Genomic DNA, 22,535 nt, shown 5'->3' on the forward strand with positions numbered 1-22,535 from the left:
TTGGAACCAACCATAGAGCATGTGGTCTGGCCCGTCTACCGGTCTGAGCATCATTACTCTTCCAAAACATCCTCACATGGACTCCCAGAGCCTCGCCGGGACCCTGGAGCCGGTCTGACAGAAGAACCATCACCAGAGACCTGCTGGTCCTAGTCTGAATACTGACCCAATAAACTAAGATCACATTTTATGAAACATCTTTGACCCAAGAAAAATCCAGACCAATGTTTTTTTCCAGACCAATCTTCAAAGACTTCATCTACGTCGTACACATATGCCAGAGATGGATGACAAGTTAAAAATAGGAAAAAAAACAGGAGAAAGGGGGTAACAACCACACATGTACACTCATGAGATGGTGCGCCTTAAAGCGAGAAATGGGTTTTCTGCGTTGGAATCGCTCCGAACACCAACAGACCTCGTCGTTGGATGAGCTGTGAATCAAAACGGGAACATGGGATCGGTTGGCTTCACGTTGTTTTATTATTATTATATATTCACGTCAATTGAGTAACACTTTACCTCGCTAACTAACCCTGAGACATACGCTACATACAAACAGCTGTAACGTTACGGTATCGCAACAGTGGCCGGCCCCTCTCTGGTCAAAACAATCAATCATACTAAACATGACTTGAGCACATTGAATGTTGACTTAACATAACGTTAAACAGCAGATTCTCAATTCACCTCCTCAGTGTTTAAAGGGAGGAAAAGACCCCACACAACAGTGGAGTCTCCAGTGAGTGCTTGGTTTTCAGGTCCTTTATCCTCTAGTCCGATCTGCCCACCAGTTGGCGCTTTAGGGTCAGATTCAACCGCTGCTCCCGTGTGGAGAAAACTACAACTTCGCCTCATTCTCCTCCGCATTATACAGGGTTAGGGTTAGGGTTCCCCTAACCCTAATGAGGGGAAGCTGGCTCCCCCCTAGCCAGCTTCCCCTCATTCTCCTCTGCATTATACAAAGAATCGTAGTCTTCACTAAAGGTGCTTTAAAGGCTCATGCCATGCCACCTTTAACAAGCCCACAAACGTGTCTTTAAACTAAAATATTCTCCATCACAGCGGAGTTGGCCTGGAAAGTGGAAACATCTTTGGGCTATTCTTGATGCAAATACCAGACATGTATTTATATTCTACATGCAAACCATATTAAAGACCTTGGAAACTGTACATTAGCACCCAGTTCAACGCGCAAACTCCCTCTAGTACCCCCAGAACTAAGAGGCGCAGTGCTACACCAGGCCAGCAGAGGGCGACCTTTGGGCGGATGAGAAGCAGAGCTGCTGGCTGAAGGTGTAGAAGCTGAGCTCTAGCATCAGTTCAAGTCCATTTTATCTGTATAGCCTTAATCACCGGTACAGTCCCAAAGCGCCTAACGGGCCATGTATTGAGGGCACCCACTGACCCAAGGCCCCGAGAGGGAAAGACAATCATCTTGAGGAGGAACATTTACAAGAGTTGGTCTTAGCTCACATGTGTAGTGAAGGCAATAGTGGGGAGGATTGAGGGAAGAACTGACAAGGCCACCAGGGGAATTACACCCCTGGAAATCAGTAAATATGGTATGTTACTTAGCTAAATAAGGAGAAAATATTTATTACAGTCAGCCAAGATATTTTATACATAAAATCACAATCTAAAATAGCAGTCCAAAACTAGAAGAAAATTGACCAGACTAAATCTGAGGCCAACTGCTGAGGGTTAGTGTAACTAACTAACTGCACCGAGGAGGGTTAGTGTAACTAACTAACTGCCCCGAGGAGGGCCTACCACTCACCTCAAGGGCCTCACCTCAATCACTGCATCCCAGTGCTTTAACTCGCACGCATGTGAAGGGACCTCATGGGTGCCTACTAGCATCCCTACAGTTTGGCATCCCAAAAAAACGAATACAGTATCAAAACAAAGATTTAACAATGGTTCACTAAACCCAAAATATTATAAACACGAACAGAAGATAAGCAAGACAAAAGTACAGCAAAACAGCAGCAGGTGAACCTACAAAAATGAACGAAAATGGAGTTAACCCTGCTCACCAAGCTGCACACAGACACTCTGTGTGGCCTACTCTACCCACCACCACGGGGTGGAGGGACTGAGTCCAAAGTGACTCAACAACAGGGGGCTATCCTAAAGCTAAAATAAACAAATCAAATGATGGGTCAGCTTGTATAACAGGGCATTTTTTTCTACCTAATAAAATGCTACTCACATGGTTGACGCTACACCAGCCACAGCAGGGACACGAGCCATACTGACACACATGGAACGCAGCTGCCTTAAACAAGGGCCTTGATTAGGGGACTGCAACATTCACAGGCTGCATTCAAGAGCATTATGTTCGACTAGGGTTTCTAGGCTGCTACACATGAATAAACTACCAGGAAGACACTCAAGTAGCTGGGGTGTCTTAGTACGCATTTATCCCTGCAACTTGAATTCTGCACCGTCGATGGGTCAGGGCAAAGAACCCCGTTGGTACTGAAGGGCTAGGGTTAATTAAAGCAGCCAATAGTTCACTACTGCTGTGTTGGTGAATTTAAAAAGATAAAGTTCAGTACTCACCCTTTAACCTCTAGTGGAGAGCAATACAGTTCAGGACTGATTCTTATCAGTATTGGACAGACTGTCCAAGGGAAGCTAGATGCAACATTAACCCACAGCTCTACAAGACAATGAACCAAATGATGGAGCCGCAGACTAAACCTTTCCCTGAGTTGTAGAACAATCCAACAGAACCTTAAACTGTCACATAAAAGGCAGTGGTCTGGGGGGCCCAAAGGGGGCCCCCCAGAATCGCATAAAAGGACACACACACACACACACACACACACACACACACACACACACACCACACACACACACACACACACACCACACACACACACACACACACACACACACCACACACACACACACACACACACACACACACACACACCACACACACACACACACACACACACACACACACACACACACAGCTGACTCACTGCGTCCCCGGCCTCGCTCCCGGGATCCACCCCGGGTGTCGCTCCAGACCGGTCAGAAGAGGCAGCAACTTCCGATTCAACGCCAATCGGACCCACACAAAATGATTCACATGCTGCGCATGCGCCTAATATAGCAGATGAACCTCATTAAGAGCTAACGAGAACTGCTCTGTGATTGGCCGGAGTGGAGCAACTCCCACCTTACAGAGGATCAATTCAGGTGAAAATGTCCTCGGGGCCGGTGGGATATATATACACAAATATATCTATACATATACATACATATATATGTATATATGTATGTGTATATATATAAATATCACCCCTCTTATCCCGCCACCCTAAGCATCTCGGTGGCGGTGGTGATTTTTGGCAACTTATACAATCAATGTTTCTTTCACTTGTGATAAAGTAATTACAGTTGATATCTGCTGCTTGCCTACTCAACCTGAAACACTAAACTGACGGCAAAGAACTTGCTGACGGTCCCTACATACTCTTCTATAGAGAGCACTTGCTGCCGGTCCCTAAAACTGTGTGTATGAATGCCGTCACCAGACTCCACCAGAAAGAAGACTTCCAGCATAAATCACACTTTTTATTGAATACGTCTTAAACATCGATCAGTCCAACAATACACATGTAGGGCATGGGGTCGAAGGTCACCATCCACTGGAAGGGACGTGGGGTCGAAGGTCACCGTCCACGGGAAGGGACGTGGGGTCGAAGGTCACCGTCCACGGGAAGGGGCGTGGGGTTGAAGGTCACCGTGGGGTCGAAGGTCGCCGTCCAGACACTAAACTAACCCTAAAATTTAATTCCTACTCGAAATTAACTGGATCATACAAAGTAACGAGGGACGCACGCACGCATCACACACACACACACAGGTTTGGCCTTTAGACATTCTACTGCACTTAAATCACGATATAAAAGTCAACAAAAACTCAATTCACACACTTGGCTTCTTATGGAAATATGATTGGCTATTTTCAAAGATCCACCACTCGACTGATGGCCTTCGAACATAAGAACGTATCAATAATGTTTCATATCTTCTAATCATCAAAAGATCTCGATCCAGATATTTCCATGACCTTGCAGACATTAATAGTAGAATCCAGAGCTACGTCTTTAAAGATCTAATCCCCACATGGCGAGCCAGAGACTAATCACTACAACAACAAAGTGTAACAAACTTCCTCAACTCGTAGTAAACTAGATATTTGAACCTTAAGGTAAACCTTATATTGGTCTTTATGGTGAAAAGGCAAACCCACAGCAAGAACATGTGTAGCAATGAGTTCTTACTTGGTAATATATAATAATGTCACAAAAAACTATCTAAATCAAGTTTAAAACACCTCCAACATATTGATATCCCCTGCCTATTTGAAAACCGTCTAAACTTCATGAAAAAACAAGTTGCTGAAACTCTTCCTAACGTCCTGGGATGAGACCAAGCCCCACAAAAAGATAACCTGCTAGCGCCTACAAGGCTCCTACACAGACCCGCCCAGCGCCATGGCAACAACACTCAGGGCTGGGGGCAAGGTGGGAGGTGGGGCCAAGCCGGGGGGCGGGCCAAAGGGCAGCTAGAAGGTGGAGACGACCGCCTGCTCCACTAGAGAGAGAAGAGACACAATAGGAACAGGAAGTGAGTTGAGAAGATAGGGCTAAACAGAAGGAGGAAGAGAAACATTAAGGGTGAGTCCACACTAAGGGTGAGTCCACCCTAAGGGTGAAGTCCACATTAAGGGTGAGTCCACACTAAGGGTGAGTCCACACTAAGGGTGAGTCCACATTAAGGGTGAGTCCACACAAGGGTGAGTCCACATTAAGGGGTGAGTCTACATTAAGGGTGAGTCCACATTGAGGGTGGAGTCCAACATTAGGGTGAGTCCACCTTTAGAGTGAGTCCACATTAAGGGTGATTCCCATTAAGGGTGAGTCCACTTTAGGGTGAGTCCACATTAGGGTGAGTCCACATTAAGGGTGAGTCCACATTGAGGGTGAGTCCACATTGAGGGGTGAGTCCACATTGAGGGTGAGTCAACATTAAGGGTGAGGACACCGCTGTGGAGCTGTTAAGAGTAGATTGCAGGTGGAACTGTTAGAATAAGGGTGGAGGTGGAGCTGTTAAGAGTAGGGTTGGAGGTGGAAGCTGTTAGAATAAGGGTGGAGGTGGAGCTGTTAAGAGTAGGGTTGGAGGTGGAACTGTTAGAATAAGGGTGGAGCTGTTAGAGTAGGTGGAGGTGGAACTGTTAGAATAAGGGTGGAGCTGTTGGAGTAGGGTGGAGGTGCATGCGTTAGAGTAGGGTGGAGGTGGAGCTGTTAGAGTAGGGTGGAGGTGGAGCTGTTAGAGTAGGGTGGAGGTGGATGCATTAGAGTAGGGTGGAGGTGGAGCGTTAAGAGTAGGGTGGAGGTGGAACTGTTAGAATAAGGGTGGAGGTGGAGCTGTTAAGAGTAGGGTGGAGGTGGAACTGTTAGAATAAGGGTGGAGCTGTTAGAGTAGGGTGGAGGTGGAACTGTTAGAATAAGGGTGGAGGTGGAGCTGTTGGAGTAGGGTGGAGGTGCATGCGTTAGAGTAGGGTGGAGGTGGAGCTGTTGAGTAGGGTGGAGGTGGATGCATTAGAGGTAGGGTGGAGGTGAGCTGTTAGAGTAGGGATGAGGTGGAGCTGTTAGAGTAGGGTGGAGGTGGGAGCTGTTAGAGTAGGGTGGAGGTGGAGCTGTTAGAGTAGGGTATGAGGTGGATGCGTTAGAGTAGGGTGGAGGTGGGAGCTGTTAGAGTAGGGTGGAGGTGGAGCTGTTAGAGTAGTGGTGGAGGTGGAGCTGTTTAGAGTAGGGTGGAGGTGGAGCTGTTAGAGTAGGTGGAGGTGGAGCTGTTGGAGTAGGGTGGAGGTGGCCATGCGTTAGAGTATGGTGGAGGTGGAGCTGTTAGAGTAGGGTGGAGGTGGAGCTGTTAGAGTAGGGTGGAGGTGGAGCTGTTAGAGTAGGGTGGAGGTGGAGCTGTTAGAGTAGGGATGAGGTGGAGCTGTTAGAGTAGGGTGGAGGTGGATGCATTAGAGTAGGGTGGAGGTGGAGCTGTTAGAGTAGGGGTGGAGGTGGAGCTGTTAGAGTAGGGTGGAGGTGGATGCATTAGAGTAGGGTGGAGGTGGAGCTGTTAGAGTAGGGTGGAGGTGGAGCTGTTGGAGTAGGGTGGATGGTGGAGCTGTAGAGTAGGGTGGCGGTGGAGCTGTTAGAGTAGGGTGGAGGTGGAGCCTGTTAGAGTAGGGGTGGAGGTGGATGCGTTAGAGTAGGGTGGAGGTGGATGCGTTAGAGTAGGGTGGAAGGAGGTGGAGCTGTTAGAGTAGGGTGGAGGTGGAGCTGTTAGAGTAGGGGTGGAGGTGGAGCTGTTAGAGTAGGGTGGAGGTGGAGCTGTTAGAGTAGGGTGGAGGTGGAGCTGTTAGAGTAGGGTGGAGGTGGATGCGTTAGAGTAGGGTGGAAGGAGGTGGAGCTGTTAGAGTAGGGTGGAGGTGGAGCTGTTAGAGTAGGGTGTGTCATGATATGTATAAATGCAGATCATGTGTAAGCCACTGGGGCGCTAGAGTTGAAATAAACTACCACAGATGGTTTGCAACAGCAGGCTGAGTGGTGTGTCTGTTTACTTTAGATAAGCAAACATAACATGGTGTCCAGAAGTAAAAGGAAAAACACTAACGAGGATTTGCAAGGTATTGCAAACATGGAAGGACCTTAGCCGCCCGCTGGACTTGATCTACTGCACGTAAACCTGTCAGAAAACTGGAGGAGATTTCGGCAGAGTTTTGAGCTGTATTTAACAGCTGCTGGGGGCGCGAGCAAGTCAGCTAAGGTACAGTCCTCACTATTTCTTCATATAGCCGGCGAAGAGGCGGTGGAAGTGTACAATACCTTCACATTTGACGAGGAGGATGATAGGCTTAAACTGGCGATAATTCTGGAAAAATTTGAAGAATACTGCAACCCCAGAAAGAATATAACCTATGAAGGTACAAATTTTTCACGTGTGTGCAAGGGGACATGTCATTTAACCAATACCTTACGGAGTTAAAACTAAAGGCAAAGTCATGTGCATTCGCACAGTTAAGAGAGGTCCCTTATCAGAGATCGAGTTGTCTGTGGAATCACGTCTGATACGTGAGAGAGCGATTGTTACGTGAAGTTGACATTTCTCTTGAAAAGGCAGCACAGCTGTGCCTCGCGGGCAGAAACAACAAAAGTACAAATAAACAAATGCATGAAGAGGATCACAATGCGCAATCCTTTGCAAGTGAAAGCAAGGACATAGATGCAGTGAGGCACAAGCAGACACGCGATAAAGAATACCGAAATAAAACCCAAGTAAGCATGCAAGACAAGGGTCGCACGTTTTATTGCACAAGATGTGGAACTGAGCATGTATCACGAAAATGCCGGCCTTTGGCAACAATGTAAGAACTGTGAGAAAATGAACCACTTTGCCAAGGTGTGTAGGTCGATGAAGACAGTGTACTCAGTAGATGATGACGACACAGATCAACAAGCAAGTCTGTTCCTTGGTGTTGTGAATGCAAAGACACAGAGACAGACAGATGAATGGACTGTTGAATTAAAATTGGATCACAAACAAGTCAAATTCAAACTTGATACTGGTGCACAGGCCAATGTAATTCCTTTCAGTCTCTTGCAAAGAATAGGGATAAAGAACATACTACGTCCAACAAATGTGAAACTTTCAACGTACACTGGAGACAAAATACCAGTGAAGGGAAAGTGCAAATGGAGCGTGAAATACAAAAAGAAAGCATTTAATCTGGAATTCATTGTTGTAAAATCAGATGCCAAACCAATACTTGGGATTCAGGCATGTGAAGAAATGGGGCTCATCAAGAGAGTTATGGCACTAAATAAAAGTGACAAAATGGATATCTTCAAGGAGTATGCTGATGTGTTTGAGGGACTAGGCTGCCTAGAGGGAGAACACACTATTCAAATTGATGAAGGCGTGACACCAAAAGTGCACCCACCTAGGAAAATTCCTGTCACTTTGAGAGAAAAACTAAAAACAGAATTGAACAGAATGGAAAAAAATGAAAGTGATTGTAAAAATCGAAGAGCCAACTCAGTGGGTCAACCCTATTGTTATCGTTGAAAAGCCTAATGGAAAACTAAGAATTTGCTTAGATCCACGTGATCTTAACACAGCAGTAATGAGGGAACACTACCAGCTACCAACAGTTGAGGAAATAACCTGCAGACTCTCAGAAGCCAAATACTTCACAGTGCTGGACGCAAGCTCAGGGTTTTGGCAACTCAAACTAGACGAAGCCAGCACTCGCCTCTGTACATTCAACACTCCCTTTGGTCGTTATAGATTCCTCAGACTTCCATTTGGAATTAATTCGGCTCCTGAGGTGTTCCACAGGACAGTGAGACAGCTGTTTGAAGGAATTGAAGGTGTTGAAACATACATAGATGACCTCTTGGTTTGGGGTGAGACAAAAGAGCTGCATGACTGCAGATTGAGACAAGTGCTGGAGATAGCAAGAGCCAAGAATTTCAAGCTGAATAAAGAAAAATGCAAGGTGGGCCTAGAGGAAATCAAATACCTGGGTCATATCTTCACAAAAGACGGTTTGAAACCGGATCAGACCAAGATTGAGGCTATTCTGAAAACGCTCTGCTCCGAACATCTGCAATGTACATCTCCTTTCCTGGCTTGTACTGTACATTCACCTGGTATTTCTGCAGTCTCATTAAAAGTCTCTGTATTCTAGCTGGAGCACTGCTCAGTGGTTTTTTCATTATCACTTCAAGTGGTTTGTGATCCGACTGCACATCCACTTCTCTTCCGTAAATGTACTGATGAAAACGCTCTGCTCCGAACACAATTGCTAACATCTCCTTTTCTATTTGCGCGTAACGCTGTCAGTGGATGCATCAAAAAGTGGACTTGGAGCCGTTTTACTTCAAGAGCTCAAGCCAGTAGCTTATGCATCGCGCGCACTGACAGAGACTGAGCAGCGCTACGCGCAAATAGAAAAGGAGATGTTAGCAATTGTGTTCGGAGCAGAGCGTTTTCATCAGTACATTTACGGAAGAGAAGTGGATGTGCAGTCGGATCACAAACCACTTGAAGTGATAATGAAAAAACCACTGAGCAGTGCTCCAGCTAGAATACAGAGACTTTTAATGAGACTGCAGAAATACCAGGTGAATGTACAGTACAAGCCAGGAAAGGAGATGTACATTGCAGATGCATTATCCAGAGCTTACTTACCAGTGACCAGCTCTCCAGATAAAGACATTGAAGCGCAGGTGCACATGGTGATCTCCAATTTACCCGTGTCAAAAGAGAAATTGGAGGAATTCAGAAAGGAAACAACAAATGATGTGACACTGACTAAACTCGTTGAAACTGTTCTTAATGGATGGCCAGAAACCAGGAGCCAAGCTGCCCAAGAAATACGAGCGTATTGGAACTTCAGAGAAGAGATCTCAGTTGTGAATGGAGTTCTGTACAAGGGAGAAAGACTCATCGTTCCGGCAGCAATGAGAGGAGAAATGTTAAAGCGCATCCATGAAAGTCACTTGGGCATTGAAAGCTGCAGGCGGAGAGCAAGAGAAGTCCTTTTTTGGCCTGGAATGTCGGAAAAAATCGCAGAGATGGTGAACAGGTGTGACGTGTGCAGGACATATCAGAAATGTCAAACTAAAGAGCCACTACAACCACACAGTGTTCCAGAAAGACCCTGGCAGAAGATAGGTGTTGACCTATTCACCTTCAGCCAGCAGGAGTATTTACTACTGGTGGATTACTATTCTAAGTTCATAGAGGTGGAGTGGTTGAAGTCAGACACAAGAAGTGCAACAATCATCACACATCTGAAGTCACAGTTCGCCAGACATGGCATTCCTGAAATAGTGATCTCAGATAACGGACCACAGTTCAGCTCTCGTGAGTTCCAAGCCTTTGCAAAAGAGTGGGAGTTCAGTCACCAAACTTCAAGCCCCTACCATGCGCAGTCTAATGGAATGGCAGAAAGAGGAATACAGACTATCAAACTCATGCTTAAAAAATCGAAAGCTGATGGAAAAGATCCATATCTGTCGTTGCTGAGTCTGAGGAGTACACCTCTGGAGGATGTCGGAGTGTCACCAGCCCAGCTGTTGATGGGTCGACGTTTGAGAACAAGACTTCCGACGACATCCCAGATGTTGAAACCTCAAATGGTCACAAGTACAGTACAACAGGTGTTTGAAACAAGACAACAGAAACAGAAAGAATATTTCGATCAAGGAGCCAGAGCACTCCAGAAACTTGAGGTTGGCGACAATGTCAGAATCTGGCAGGAAGGATTATGGAATCCAGCCCAGGTAACGGGACTTTCTGACCAGCCAAGATCATATGTAGTCCAGACACCTGGGGGACAAGTATACAGAAGAAACAGAAAGTATCTGATGCAGTCCAAGGAACTGAGTAACACACTAAAGGACACCAACAAACAAGATGTGACTCAACAGGATGTGCATGACAGTACAGAGAAAAAGCATGAAATGGACATTCAAAAGAAAACATCAAGAAGTAATTCTAGTCCTACAAAGCTTTCAAGTCTACCTGTTACAACAGCAAGTGGACGAATTGTCTCAAAGCCAAGAAGATTCATCGAGGAGTACTAGGATTATTATTATTATTATTATTATTATTATTATTTTTATTTTTTTCATGTTTGAGCAGTTGTTTAGCCTAAAAAAAAAAAAAAAAAAAAAAAAAAAAAAAAAAAAAGGAAAATAAAGAGGATGTCATGATATGTATAAATGCAGATCATGTGTAAGCCACTGGGGGCGCTAGAGTTGAATAAACTACCACAAGATGGTTGCAACAGCAGGCTGAGTGGTGTGTCTGTTTACTTTAGATAAGCAACATAACAGGGTGGAGGTGGAGCTGTTAGAGTAGGGTGGAGGTGGATGCATTAGAGTAGGGTGGAGGTGGAGCTGTTAGAGTAGGGTGGAGGTGGAGCTGTTAGAGTAGGGTGGAGGTGGAGCTGTTAGAGTAGGGTTGAGGTGGATGCATTAGAGTAGGGTGGAGGTGGAGCTGTTAGAGTAGGGTGGAGGTGGAGCTGTTAGAGTAGGGTGGAGGTGGAGCTGTTAGAGTAGGGTGGAGGTGGATGCATTAGAGTAGGGTGGAGGTGGAGCTGTTAGAGTAGGGTGGAGGTGGATGCATTAGAGTAGGGTGGAGGTGGAGCTGTTAGAGTAGGGTGGAGGTGGAGCTGTTAGAGTAGGGTGGAGGTGGAGCTGTTAGAGTAGGGTGGAGGTGGAGCTGTTAGAGTAGGGTGGAGGTGGATGCATTAGAGTAGGGTGGAGGTGGAGCTGTTAGAGTAGGGTGGAGGTGGATGCATTAGAGTAGGGTGGAGGTGGATGCGTTAGAGTAGGGTGGAGGTGGAGCTGTTAGAGTAGGGTGGAGGTGGAGCTGTTAGAGTAGGGTGGAGGTGGATGCGTTAGAGTAGGGTGGAGGTGGAGCTGTTAGAGTAGGGTGGAGGTGGATGCATTAGAGTAGGGGTGGAGGTGGAGCTGTTAGAGTAGGGTGGAGGTGGAGCTGTTAGAGTAGGGTGGAGGTGGATGCGTTAGAGTAGGGTGGAAGGAGGTGGAGCGACCGGTTTGATCCGCCTCAGGATCCAGGGCCTGATGGAGATGTTCTGTAGAACCGGGCTGGTACCTCACTGGTGTAGGTGGAGAACGTTACTGGTACCAGTACTGGTTTGAGTGTAGACCAGTACCTCACTGGTGTAGGTGGAGAACGTTACTGGTACCAGTACTGGTACTGGTTTGAGTGTAGACCAGTACCTCACTGGTGCAGGTGGAGAACGTTACTGGTACCAGTACTGGTACTGGTGTGAGTGTAGACCAGTACCTCACTGGTGTAGGTGGAGAACGTTACTGGTACCAGTACTGGTTTGAGTGTAGACCAGTACCTCACTGGTGTAGGTGGAGAACGTTACTGGTACCAGTACTGGTTTGAGTGTAGACCAGTACCTCACTGGTGTAGGTGGAGAACGTTACCGGTACCAGTACTGGTACTGGTTTGAGTGTAGACCAGTACCTCACTGGTGTAGGTGGAGAACGTTACTGGTACCAGTACTGGTACTGGTGTGAGTGTAGACCAGTACCTCACTGGTGTAGGTGGAGAACGTTACTGGTACCAGTACTGGTTTGAGTGTAGACCAGTACCTCACTGGTGTAGGTGGAGAACGTTACCGGTACCAGTACTGGTACTGGTTTGAGTGTAGACCAGTACCTCACTGGTGTAGGTGGAGAACGTTACTGGTACCAGTACTGGTTTGAGTGTAGACCAGTACCTCACTGGTGTAGGTGGAGAACGTTACCGGTACCAGTACTGGTACTGGTGTGAGTGTAGACCAGTACCTCACTGGTGTAGGTGGAGAACGTTACTGGTACCAGTACTGGTTTGAGTGTAGACCAGTACCTCACTGGTGTAGGTGGAGAACGTTACCGGTACCAGTACTGGTACTGGTTTGAGGGTAGACCAGTACCTCACTGGTGTAGGTGGAGAACGTTACTGGTACCAGTACTGGTTTGAGTGTAGACCAGTACCTCACTGGTGTAGGTGGAGAACGTTACCGGTACCAGTACTGGTACTGGTGTGAGTGTAGACCAGTACCTCACTGGTGTAGGTGGAGAACGTTACCGGTACCAGTACTGGTACTGGTGTGAGTGTAGACCAGTACCTCACTGGTGTAGGTGGAGACCGGTACTGGTAATGGTACTGGTTACTGGTGTGAGTGCAGACCAGTACCTCACTGGGCGGGCAGGGTGTAGGAGGAGAACGGTACTGGTATTGGTATTGGTACTGGTTACTGGTGTGAGTGCAGACCAGTACCTCACTGGGCGGGCAGGGTGTAGGAGGAGAACGGTACTGGTATTGGTATTGGTACTGGTTACTGGTGTGAGTGCAGACCAGTATCTCACTGGGCGGGCAGGGTGTAGGAGGAGAACGGTACTGGTATTGGTATTGGTACTGGTTACGGGTGTGAGTGCAGACCAGTACCTCACTGGGCGGGCAGGGTGTAGGAGGAGAACGGTACTGGTTACTGGTGTGAGTGCAGACCAGTACCTCACTGGGCGGGCAGGGTGGGCGCCCCGGAGCGGTGGAAGTGGATGTTGTGCCACTGGCCGTCGCGCCGCTGCCAGACACGCGTCTCCTCGGCCTGCGCCGTGCGCGGCACGCCCCCCCGGTCCAGGTGCTGCGTGAGACGGACGTAGGCGATGCAGGCGGCGTCCTCCCCCATCAGGTGGACGTGGGGGTTCAGCAGGATGGTGTGGACCGGGCTCCTGGCCTTGGACAGAGCTGCCCCGGAAAATACCATGTTACCGTGTTAGCATGGTAGCCATTAACATGTTGTAACCTTAGCCGTTACCATGTTATGTTAGCATGGTAGCCGGTCAACCGATAAGATCTTTAATCGGTAAATACTAACGGTTAAAAATAAATTAAATCATCTTAATTTCTCTCAGATGACAGATCGTTCATTTTTATTGATATTGATAACATTTGTGAGACTCCTTAACGGTCTAGGTCTTTATCGATACCAATATTGATTATTTTCTATTATTTTGTTGAAATAGAACTTGTATTATTGCTTTGATTGATGATAAGTTGATCATAGCTCAAGATAGGACGTTAAAAACGTCATAATTCCATCTTTACTATCTATTTTATATTGCTGGAAAAACAAGTTTTCGCCAAAATCTCAAATTTCTTTTTTTTTGTGTTGCATTTGAACACATCAATCATATTACTGAGCCGACCCTTTTTTTTTAAAGCTAACAAGCTCTATATCCTGCCGATTTTAACATGGATTTAAACACTGTTTTGAATGACTGTTTGAGTGACCCGTCTGCACACCGTCTGCAGCAGCTGACAGAGTTTTTGGTTGGACTAGACGGATACTGAGTTGAAGGAGTTTTTTTAACCCAAAGACAGTGAAGGTACAACATTTTTATATAGGCCTACAGTCCCGTGCTATGATATGACCAAAATACAGTGGGCGCAACCTGTCGGCGACTGGCTGTAAACAGTGCCGCGCCTACGAGTGACGTATTATTCGGCGACTCAACAAATCGCGAATTCGTTGCCAACACTTTTAGCAATCGATTTTTATCGATTTTATCGATTCGTTGTTGCAGCCCTAGTTGTCACGTTATCTGTTACCATGCCGTTACATTAGCGCGTTAGCTGGTCCCATTTCATTACATTAGCGCGTTAGCTGTTTCCATGTCGTTGCATTAGTGCGTTAGCTGTTCCATGTCGTTGCTTTAGCGCGTTAGCAGTTATCAATTCGTTACATTAGCGCGTTAGCTGTTACCATGTCATTGCTTTAGTACGTTAGCTGTTACCAGTTCGTTGCTTTGGCGCGTCAGCTGTTACCATGTTGTTGCATTAGTGCGTTAGCTATTACCATGTCGTTGCTTTAGCGCGTTAGCTGTTACCATGTTGTTACATTAGCGCGTTAGCTATTAACATGTTGTTACATTAGCGCGTTAGCTGTTACCATGTTGTTAAATTAGCGCGTTAGCTGTTACCATGTCGTTGCTTTAGTGCGCTAGCTGTTACCAGTTCGTTGCTTTGGCGCGTCAGCTGTTACCATTTCGTTGCATTAGTGCGTTAGCTGTTACCATGTCGTTGCTTTAGCGCGTTAGCTGTTACCATGTCGTTGCTTTAGCGCGTTAGCAGTTACCATTTCGTTACATTAGCGCGTTAGCTGTTACCATGTCGTTGCTTTAGTGCGTTAGCTGTTACCAGTTCGTTGCTTTGGCGCGTCAGCTGTTACCATGTTGTTGCATTAGTGCGTTAGCTATTACCATGTCGTTGCTTTAGCGCGTTAGCTGTTACCATGTTGTTACATTAGCGCGTTAGCTGTTAACATGTTGTTACATTATCGCGTTAGCTGTTACCATGTTTTTAAATTAGCGCGTTAGCTGTTACCATGTCGTTGCTTTAGTGCGTTAGCTGTTACCAGTTCGTTGCTTTGGCGCGTCAGCTGTTACCATGTCGTTGCATTAGTGCGTTAGCTGTTACCATGTCGTTGCTTTAGCGCGTTAGCTGTTACCATGTCGTTGCTTTAGCGCGTTAGCAGTTACCATGTCGTTGCTTTAGCGCGTTAGCAGTTACCATTTCGTTACATTAGCGCGTTAGCTGTTACCATGTCGTTGCTTTAGTGCGTTAGCTGTTACCAGTTCGTTGCTTTGGCGCGTCAGCTGTTACCATGTTGTTGCATTAGTGCGTTAGCTGTTACCATTTCGTTGCTTTAGCGCGTTAGCTGTTACTGTTAGAAACCGCAAGTTTATTCAGCTTGACCTCCCCTCCACAAGGGACACCAAGTGGTGATTCAGGGTAATCAATAGCTCCTCCCACTATAAATAGAGGCCTAGTTAGGCCTTCCCCCCTTTGTTCTCACCACATCCTCACCACAACTGAGTGTTTGAAGGTGTTTGCCGTGTGTCTTTTGAATTCCCTTCACTATAAGTTCCCCTTTACTCATTGGATTATTGTTTGTTTAAGTAATGATTATTATGGTTTAATGGCTAATCTTAACTTGTTAAATTATGTTATGAAGTACTGCAATGTCAAAGTAATTCATTTGATTTAAAGGCCATATTTATGTTTGTCAAGAGAGATATTATAATTCATCTTTCCTTCTGTCTAGAACCATGGCATTCATCATGGCATTCATCATGGCATTCATCATGGCATTCATCATGGCAATCATCATGGCAAAACAACTTTGCTTGCAAAATAAAGTCAAGTAAATGAATCCTTGTTTCTTGGTGGTTCGTGGCTCCAGTAGAACCTACTCTTCACTACAGTTACCATGTTGTTACATTAGCACGTTAGCTGTTAACATGTTGTTACATTAGCGCGTTAGCTGTTACCGTTTTCAAAGTAGAAGCGGTGGAAGTCGGTTCCCTCCACCAGGTTCCCGAGGGCCTCCGGCTCAAAGGAAGTCAGACCCGGGTCGCAGATCTTTCTGAGAACAGAAGAGAGAGTATGACAGCTAGGTGCTAACATTGGCTCTAGTGTAGGTAGTTCAGTAGGTCTAGTGTTAGCACATAGCTGGGAGGTGGCTAGGTCTAGTGTTAGCACATAGCAGGGAGGTGGCTAGGTCTAGTGTTAGCACATAGCTGGGATATGGCTAGGTCTAGTGTTAGCACATAGCTGGGAGGTGGCTAGGTATAGTTAGCACATAGCTGGGAGGTGGCTAGGTCTAGTGTTAGCACATAGCTGGGAGGTGGCTAGGTCTAGTGTTAGCACATAGCTGGGAGGTGGCTAGGTCTAGTGTTAGCACACAGCTGGGAGGTGGTTAGGTCTAGTGTTAGCACATAGCTGGGAGGTGGCTAGGTCTAGTGTTAGCACATAGCTGGGAGGTGGCTAGGTCTAGTGTTAGCACACAGCTGGGAGGTGGCTAGGTCTAGTGTTGGCACATAGCTGGGAGGTGGCTAGGTCTAGTGTTAGCACACAGCTGGGAGGTGGCTAGGTCTAGTGTTAGCACATAGCTGGGAGGTGGCTAGGTCTAGTGTTAGCACATAGCTGGGAGGTGGCTAGGTCTAGTGTTAGCACATAGCTGGGAGGTGGCTAGGTCTAGTGTTAGCACATAGCTGGGAGGTGGCTAGGTCTAGTGTTAGCACATAGCTGGGAGGTGGCTAGGTCTAGTGTTAGCACATAGCTGGGAGGTGGCTAGGTCTAGTGTTAGCACATAGCTGGGAGGTGGCTAGGTCTAGTGTTAGCACATAGCTGGGAGGTGGCTAGGTCTAGTGTTAGCACACAGCTGGGAGGTGGTTAGGTCTAGTGTTAGCACATAGCTCGGAGGTGGCTAGGTCTAGTGTTAGCACATAGCAGGGAGGTGGCTAGGTCTAGTGTTAGCACATAGCTGGGAGGTGGCTAGGTCTAGTGTTAGCACATAGCTGGGAGGTGGCTAGGTCTAGTGTTAGCACATAGCAGGGAGGTGGCTAGGTCTAGTGTTAGCACATAGCTGGGAGTTGGCTAGGTCTAGTGTTAGCACACAGCTGGGAGGTGGCTAGGTCTAGTGTTGGCACACAGCTGGGAGGTGGCTAGGTCTAGTGTTAGCACACAGCTGGGAGGTGGCTAGGTCTAGTGTTAGCACATAGCTGGGAGGTGGCTAGGTCTAGTGTTAGCACATAGCTGGGAGGTGGCTAGGTCTAGTGTTAGCACATAGCTGGGAGGTGGCTAGGTCTAGTGTTAGCACATAGCTGGGAGGTGGCTAGGTCTAGTGTTAGCACATAGCTGGGAGGTGGCTAGGTCTAGTGTTAGCACATAGCTGGGAGGTGGCTAGGTCTAGTGTTAGCACATAGCTGGGAGGTGGCTAGGTCTAGTGTTAGCACATAGCTGGGAGGTGGCTAGGTCTAGTGTTAGCACACAGCTGGGAGGTGGTTAGGTCTAGTGTTAGCACATAGCTCGGAGGTGGCTAGGTCTAGTGTTAGCACATAGCAGGGAGGTGGCTAGGTCTAGTGTTAGCACATAGCTGGGAGGTGGCTAGGTCTAGTGTTAGCACATAGCTGGGAGGTGGCTAGGTCTAGTGTTAGCACATAGCAGGGAGGTGGCTAGGTCTAGTGTTAGCACATAGCTGGGAGTTGGCTAGCTCTCTTACGTGTACGCCTCAAAGTCTCCGTTGTTAATGGCCTCGATCAGCTGCTCCGTGGCTTTGATGATCTCCTGCTTACGAGCTGAGGAGGATCACATGTCAGTGAGGACAGTAGGCAACATACCAACACAACACACCACCACATCAACACACCAACATAACACAAAAACACAACGCACCACATCACAACAACACCACCACATCAACACAACAACACATCCCACCAACACACCAACACAACACATCACCCCCAGCTGACCAGAAGGGTTGTGCGTCGACGAGGAGCGCTGCACCACATGGCCCAGACAAACACACCCCAACCCTACCCCTACCCCTACCCCTAACCCTAACCCAGACAAACACACCCCAACCCTACCCCTACCCCTACCCCTAACCCAGACAAACACACCCCAACCCCTACCCCTACCCCTAACCCAGACAAACACACCCCAACCCTACCCCTACCCCTACCCCTAACCCTAACCCAGACAAACACACCCCAACCCTACCCCTACCCCTAACCCAGACAAACACACCCCAACCCTACCCCTACCCCTAACCCTAACCCAGACAAACACACCCCAACCCTACCCCTACCCCTACCCCTAACCCAGACAAACACACCCCAACCCTACCCCTACCCCTAACCCTAACCCAGACAAACACACCCCAACCCCTACCCCTAACCCAGACAAACACACCCCAACCCTACCCCTACCCCTACCCCTAACCCAGACAAACACACCCCAACCCTACCCCTACCCCTAACCCAGACAAACACACCCCAACCCTACCCCTACCCCTAACCCTAACCCAACACGGGCAGTGCAGCAGGACTCTGGTCCGGAGGCCCGAAGGTGGACCCTGATGTCAGAGTCCTGTCCCCCAGGAGACCAGCGGCCCCTGAACCCCAACAGGCACTGGTTCCCTTGGAGGGGCCCCTGAACTGGTTCCCTTGGAGGGGCCCCTGAACCCCAACAGGCACTGGTTCCCTTGGAGGGGCCCCTGAACCCCAACAGACACTGGTTACCTTGTTGGGGCTCCTCTCCCCCGCAGGCCGGCTGAACGCTGACATTCCAAGCGGCCGTCTGGAGCGCAGACAGCAGCAGGAGACCGACGGAGACGCAGCACAACATGTCTGCTCTGAATGCTGCGGGCTACAAGGCTCCGTGTGGACCAGCAGCCCAGCAGGCTGGACAGAGGCCCTCCCAGTCTGGCCAGGAGCCCTCCCAGTCGGGACAGAGGCCCTCCCAGTCTGGACAGAGGCCCTCCCAGTCTGAACAGAGACCCTCCCAGTCTGAACAGAGACCCTCCCAGTCCTCAGAGGCGTGTTTGCAGATCACAGTCCATGAAGATAGGGTTTGGGTAGATAGGCCATGCAGTGATCATGAGGCGATCATGTGCTCCACAGACAGTCTGACTCAGCAGACGCTGGGACACACGACCAGGGGGACCCCATGAGGACCCCCACAGACTGACCCCCCTGAGGACCCCCACAGACAGACCCCCCTGAGGACCCCCACAGACTGACCCCCCTGAGGACCCCCACAGACTGACCCCCCTGAGGACCACAGACTGACCCCCCTGAGGACCCCCACAGACTGACCCCCCTGAGGACCCCCACAGACTGGCCCCCCTGAGGACCCCCACAGACTGACCCCCCTGAGGACCACAGACTGACCCCCCTGAGGACCACAGAACGACCCCCCTGAGGACCCCCACAGACTGACCCCCCTGAGGACCCCCACAGACTGACCCCCCTGAGGACCACAGACTGACCCCCCTGAGGACCCCCAGAGACTGGCCCCAGTGTGGTACACACCACCCTAACCAGTACCACACCACCCTAACCAGTACCACTCCACCTGTGTCCTATATGGAAGCATTGTCTGACGGCAGACAATGGCAGGTTAAAGATGTATGAGGAATTGCACGCAGACGCGCACACACACACACACACACACACACACACACACACACACACACACACACACACACACACACACACACACACACACACACACACACACACACACACACACACACACACACACACACACACACACACACACACTAAACAAAGTTCTCCTCGTGGAACTGAAAGAACTTCAGGCTGGAGGAGAACCAGACCTTGTCCCCAAGACTGGGGGACCCAGACTGGGTGCTGGTCCCCCAGACCGGGTGTGTTGCTGGTGTGTGTGTGTGTGGTGTGTGGTTGGTGTGTGTGTGGTGTGTGTGTGTGTGGTGTGTTGCCGATGCGTGTGTGGTGTGTTGCTGGTGTGTGGGTGGTGTGTTGCTGGCGTGTGTGGTGTGTTGCTGGTGTGTGGGTGGTGTGTTTCTGGTGTGTGTGTGTGTGGTGTGTTGCTGGTATGTGCGTGGTGTGATGCGGTCCTGACTCTCAAAGTCTCTTCAGAGAGGAGTTTGTACAGGAGCGTTCGTACCTTTCACATCCTCATCTTCCAGGGTGGTGTTGCTGCTCTCACTGGACTCCTGTTGGAACAAGAACAACATTAAACACACACACAATGACACACACACACATACACACACACACACACACACACACACACACACACAGACACACAGAGCTGTAGAGCGAGGAGCCCGCAGAGGACCCAGGCCCTCACACCAACAGGACTGGACTGCATGCGCCACGCAGTGGAGCCTCTGATGAGGAGCTAAACAGAGGGACTGAGTAAGACCACGTGATGATATAAGGAACACACCGACAACACACTAGAACATGGAAAACAACCAGCCTACAACCAGAAGCCTCCTAAACACGCAACACCACCACACAACAGAGGACAGCGTGCTTAAAACCAGATGGGTCAGAGCAGCAGTACCTTGACTCCGTCAGCTGGCTGCTGGATGACGGTGGTTAGGGGCTCCTGTTGGACCGAAGCGATGGGAACGAAAGAGGGAGAAAGTCAGTCAAACGGCCACTCCGGCCCTGTCCCCACGTCTGGATGACTTTGTAAAGTCTTTGGCCTCCTCATAGTAACAGCGTCTTAGAATTGCAAATATTGCTTCTGGAAACCCACTTCCAAGAAGAAGATTTTTCAAAGCTTGTTTCAAAGTTAACTGTGTGTCAATTTGAAACATCTAATATTTTAAAAGGTCCCATTATCAATTAGCACATAGGGATTGTTGTTTAGCAACATTTCAGCCTTGTGTTAGCGTGGGAACAGAGCCGGTAACGTGAGGACATGGAACACCAGGTTCCTGGTACAGAGGACGGGCGTGAACAGAACCATCTGAACCAGTAATACGACATTGTTCTCTACCAACATCCACACTTGCAACACCAAACACTTCAGACCTCCAATTCTGACCACGCTCTGAAGAAACATTAGCCTGGAAATCCAGACCCACATCTAGAAAGCTGTAGGGTCTGGCAACCAGTAATGAAAATGGCCCAACTCGAGGGGTGGCACAAAGCATGCATTTGAAAATATCACTGCACGCAATTGGATAACACTACAACCAATCAGAAGAATACAAGGGGTGTCGTATCCAGACAGCGGAGCTAACCAATAGATAAGACTCTTGCCGTATCCGGTCGGTAAAACAGCAATGCTTTTGGCCCTCCCATATCAGATACACCGATGTGATTGGTTAATGTTTGGATCCAGGTGAATCGGGGAGTGAGTATATTGCTCGTTCCCAGAGTGACTCGCTGAGCAAATTCAAATTGTGCTCTGGATTTTTTGGGTAAAGAAACATCTCAAAGCACGTCATAAAACGAGAAGAAATGACCAATCAAAAACACACAGGAGCACCGAACCAAACGATGTGATGATTTTCAGAACAGAAGACTCTAGACCAAGAGTCTAGACTCTAGACCAAGGGTTAGGCTCTAGACCAGGGGTTAGGCTCTAGAACAGGGGTTAGACTCTAGACCAGGCATCTCCAAACGGCGGACCCCGGTCCGGGTCCGGACCAAGTGACGTTCCTATCCGGACCCATGACCAATTAAAAATAATAATTAAAAAGAAAAGGTTTTTTTTAATTTTTTTTTTATGATTTCACTATACAAAGTATGATTACGTTAGTGAAATCATTTCTCACTGAAATACAAATTGAAAAGTAGAATAGTCTGTTGTACAGCATAAAAACAGCAAAAAGCAATGATCTTCACAGAGCGAAGATCATGCACTCACCAAACTCCCCCCCTCCCTCCGTCTGTCACGGCATGTGCGTTAAGCGTCACTCAAATAATAGCTTATCAAATTTTTTGTTTACCGGAAGAGCGATTTGGAATGAGAAAATGGCTTGCTCGCAAATAAGGAAAGTTGACCCCGAATACAGACATTTTAATGATGAATGGACTGACCAATACATGTTCATTCTCCCGCAAGGCAGTACAAAACCTTTGTTGTGTCTTTTATGTGTAGAAACCGTGGCGCTGATAAAAAGTGGGAACATTAAACGGCATTACGAATCCAAACACAGATCCTTCGAGGAAAAGTATCCCCAGAAGTCAGAAGTAAGAGCGAGGAAAATATCCGAGCTGAGAGCTCAGTATGAGAGGTCTATGCGTGTCTTCCCACACTCATTTACAGGCCACCAACGTGCAAATAAATGCTAACTTAAGATTGCATGGATTTTGGGGCAACATAAAAAAACTTTCAGTGACACTACTGTTGTGAAGGAGTGCTTGAACGCCGCTGCCGAGACGTTACTTGAAGGTAAACAAAGGGATGAATTGAGTGAAAAACTAAAGCAAATCCCAATGTGAGCTGCAACGACAACCAGAAAATCTGAATTGTTATCAGATGACGCACTGTCACAGCTTGATGCGGCTGTTCAGAGTGCCCCATCCTTAGCCATTGATGAGTCTTCAGATGTAACGGATATG

At 48.0% G+C, this 22,535-nt stretch overlaps 1 protein-coding gene across 2 annotated transcripts in view; it reads right to left on the minus strand.

Moving 5' to 3' along the window:
* Positions 1-3,560: 3,560 nt before the first annotated feature.
* The window catches only part of LOC130406839 (calcium/calmodulin-dependent protein kinase type II delta chain-like), a 51,675-nt gene continuing 32,700 nt past the window's right edge, over positions 3,561-22,535 (minus strand). The window contains exons 14-19 of one of the 2 annotated variants that reach the window (XM_056612495.1): positions 20,521-20,565; positions 20,116-20,164; positions 17,681-17,756; positions 15,948-16,042; positions 13,129-13,362; positions 3,561-4,620 (exon numbers count right to left, since the gene is read on the minus strand). In XM_056612495.1, the coding sequence (XP_056468470.1) occupies positions 13,130-13,362; positions 15,948-16,042; positions 17,681-17,756; positions 20,116-20,164; positions 20,521-20,565 (498 nt within the window). In that variant the 3' untranslated portion in view covers positions 3,561-4,620; position 13,129. The remainder of the gene's footprint in view (positions 4,621-13,128; positions 13,363-15,947; positions 16,043-17,680; positions 17,757-20,115; positions 20,165-20,520; positions 20,566-22,535) is intronic. The other variant, XM_056612496.1, reaches the window with a different exon arrangement.

The sequence above is a fragment of the Gadus chalcogrammus genome, chromosome 17 (genome assembly GCF_026213295.1).
Source record: "Gadus chalcogrammus isolate NIFS_2021 chromosome 17, NIFS_Gcha_1.0, whole genome shotgun sequence".
In the NCBI taxonomy this organism is placed as follows: domain Eukaryota; kingdom Metazoa; phylum Chordata; class Actinopteri; order Gadiformes; family Gadidae; genus Gadus; species Gadus chalcogrammus.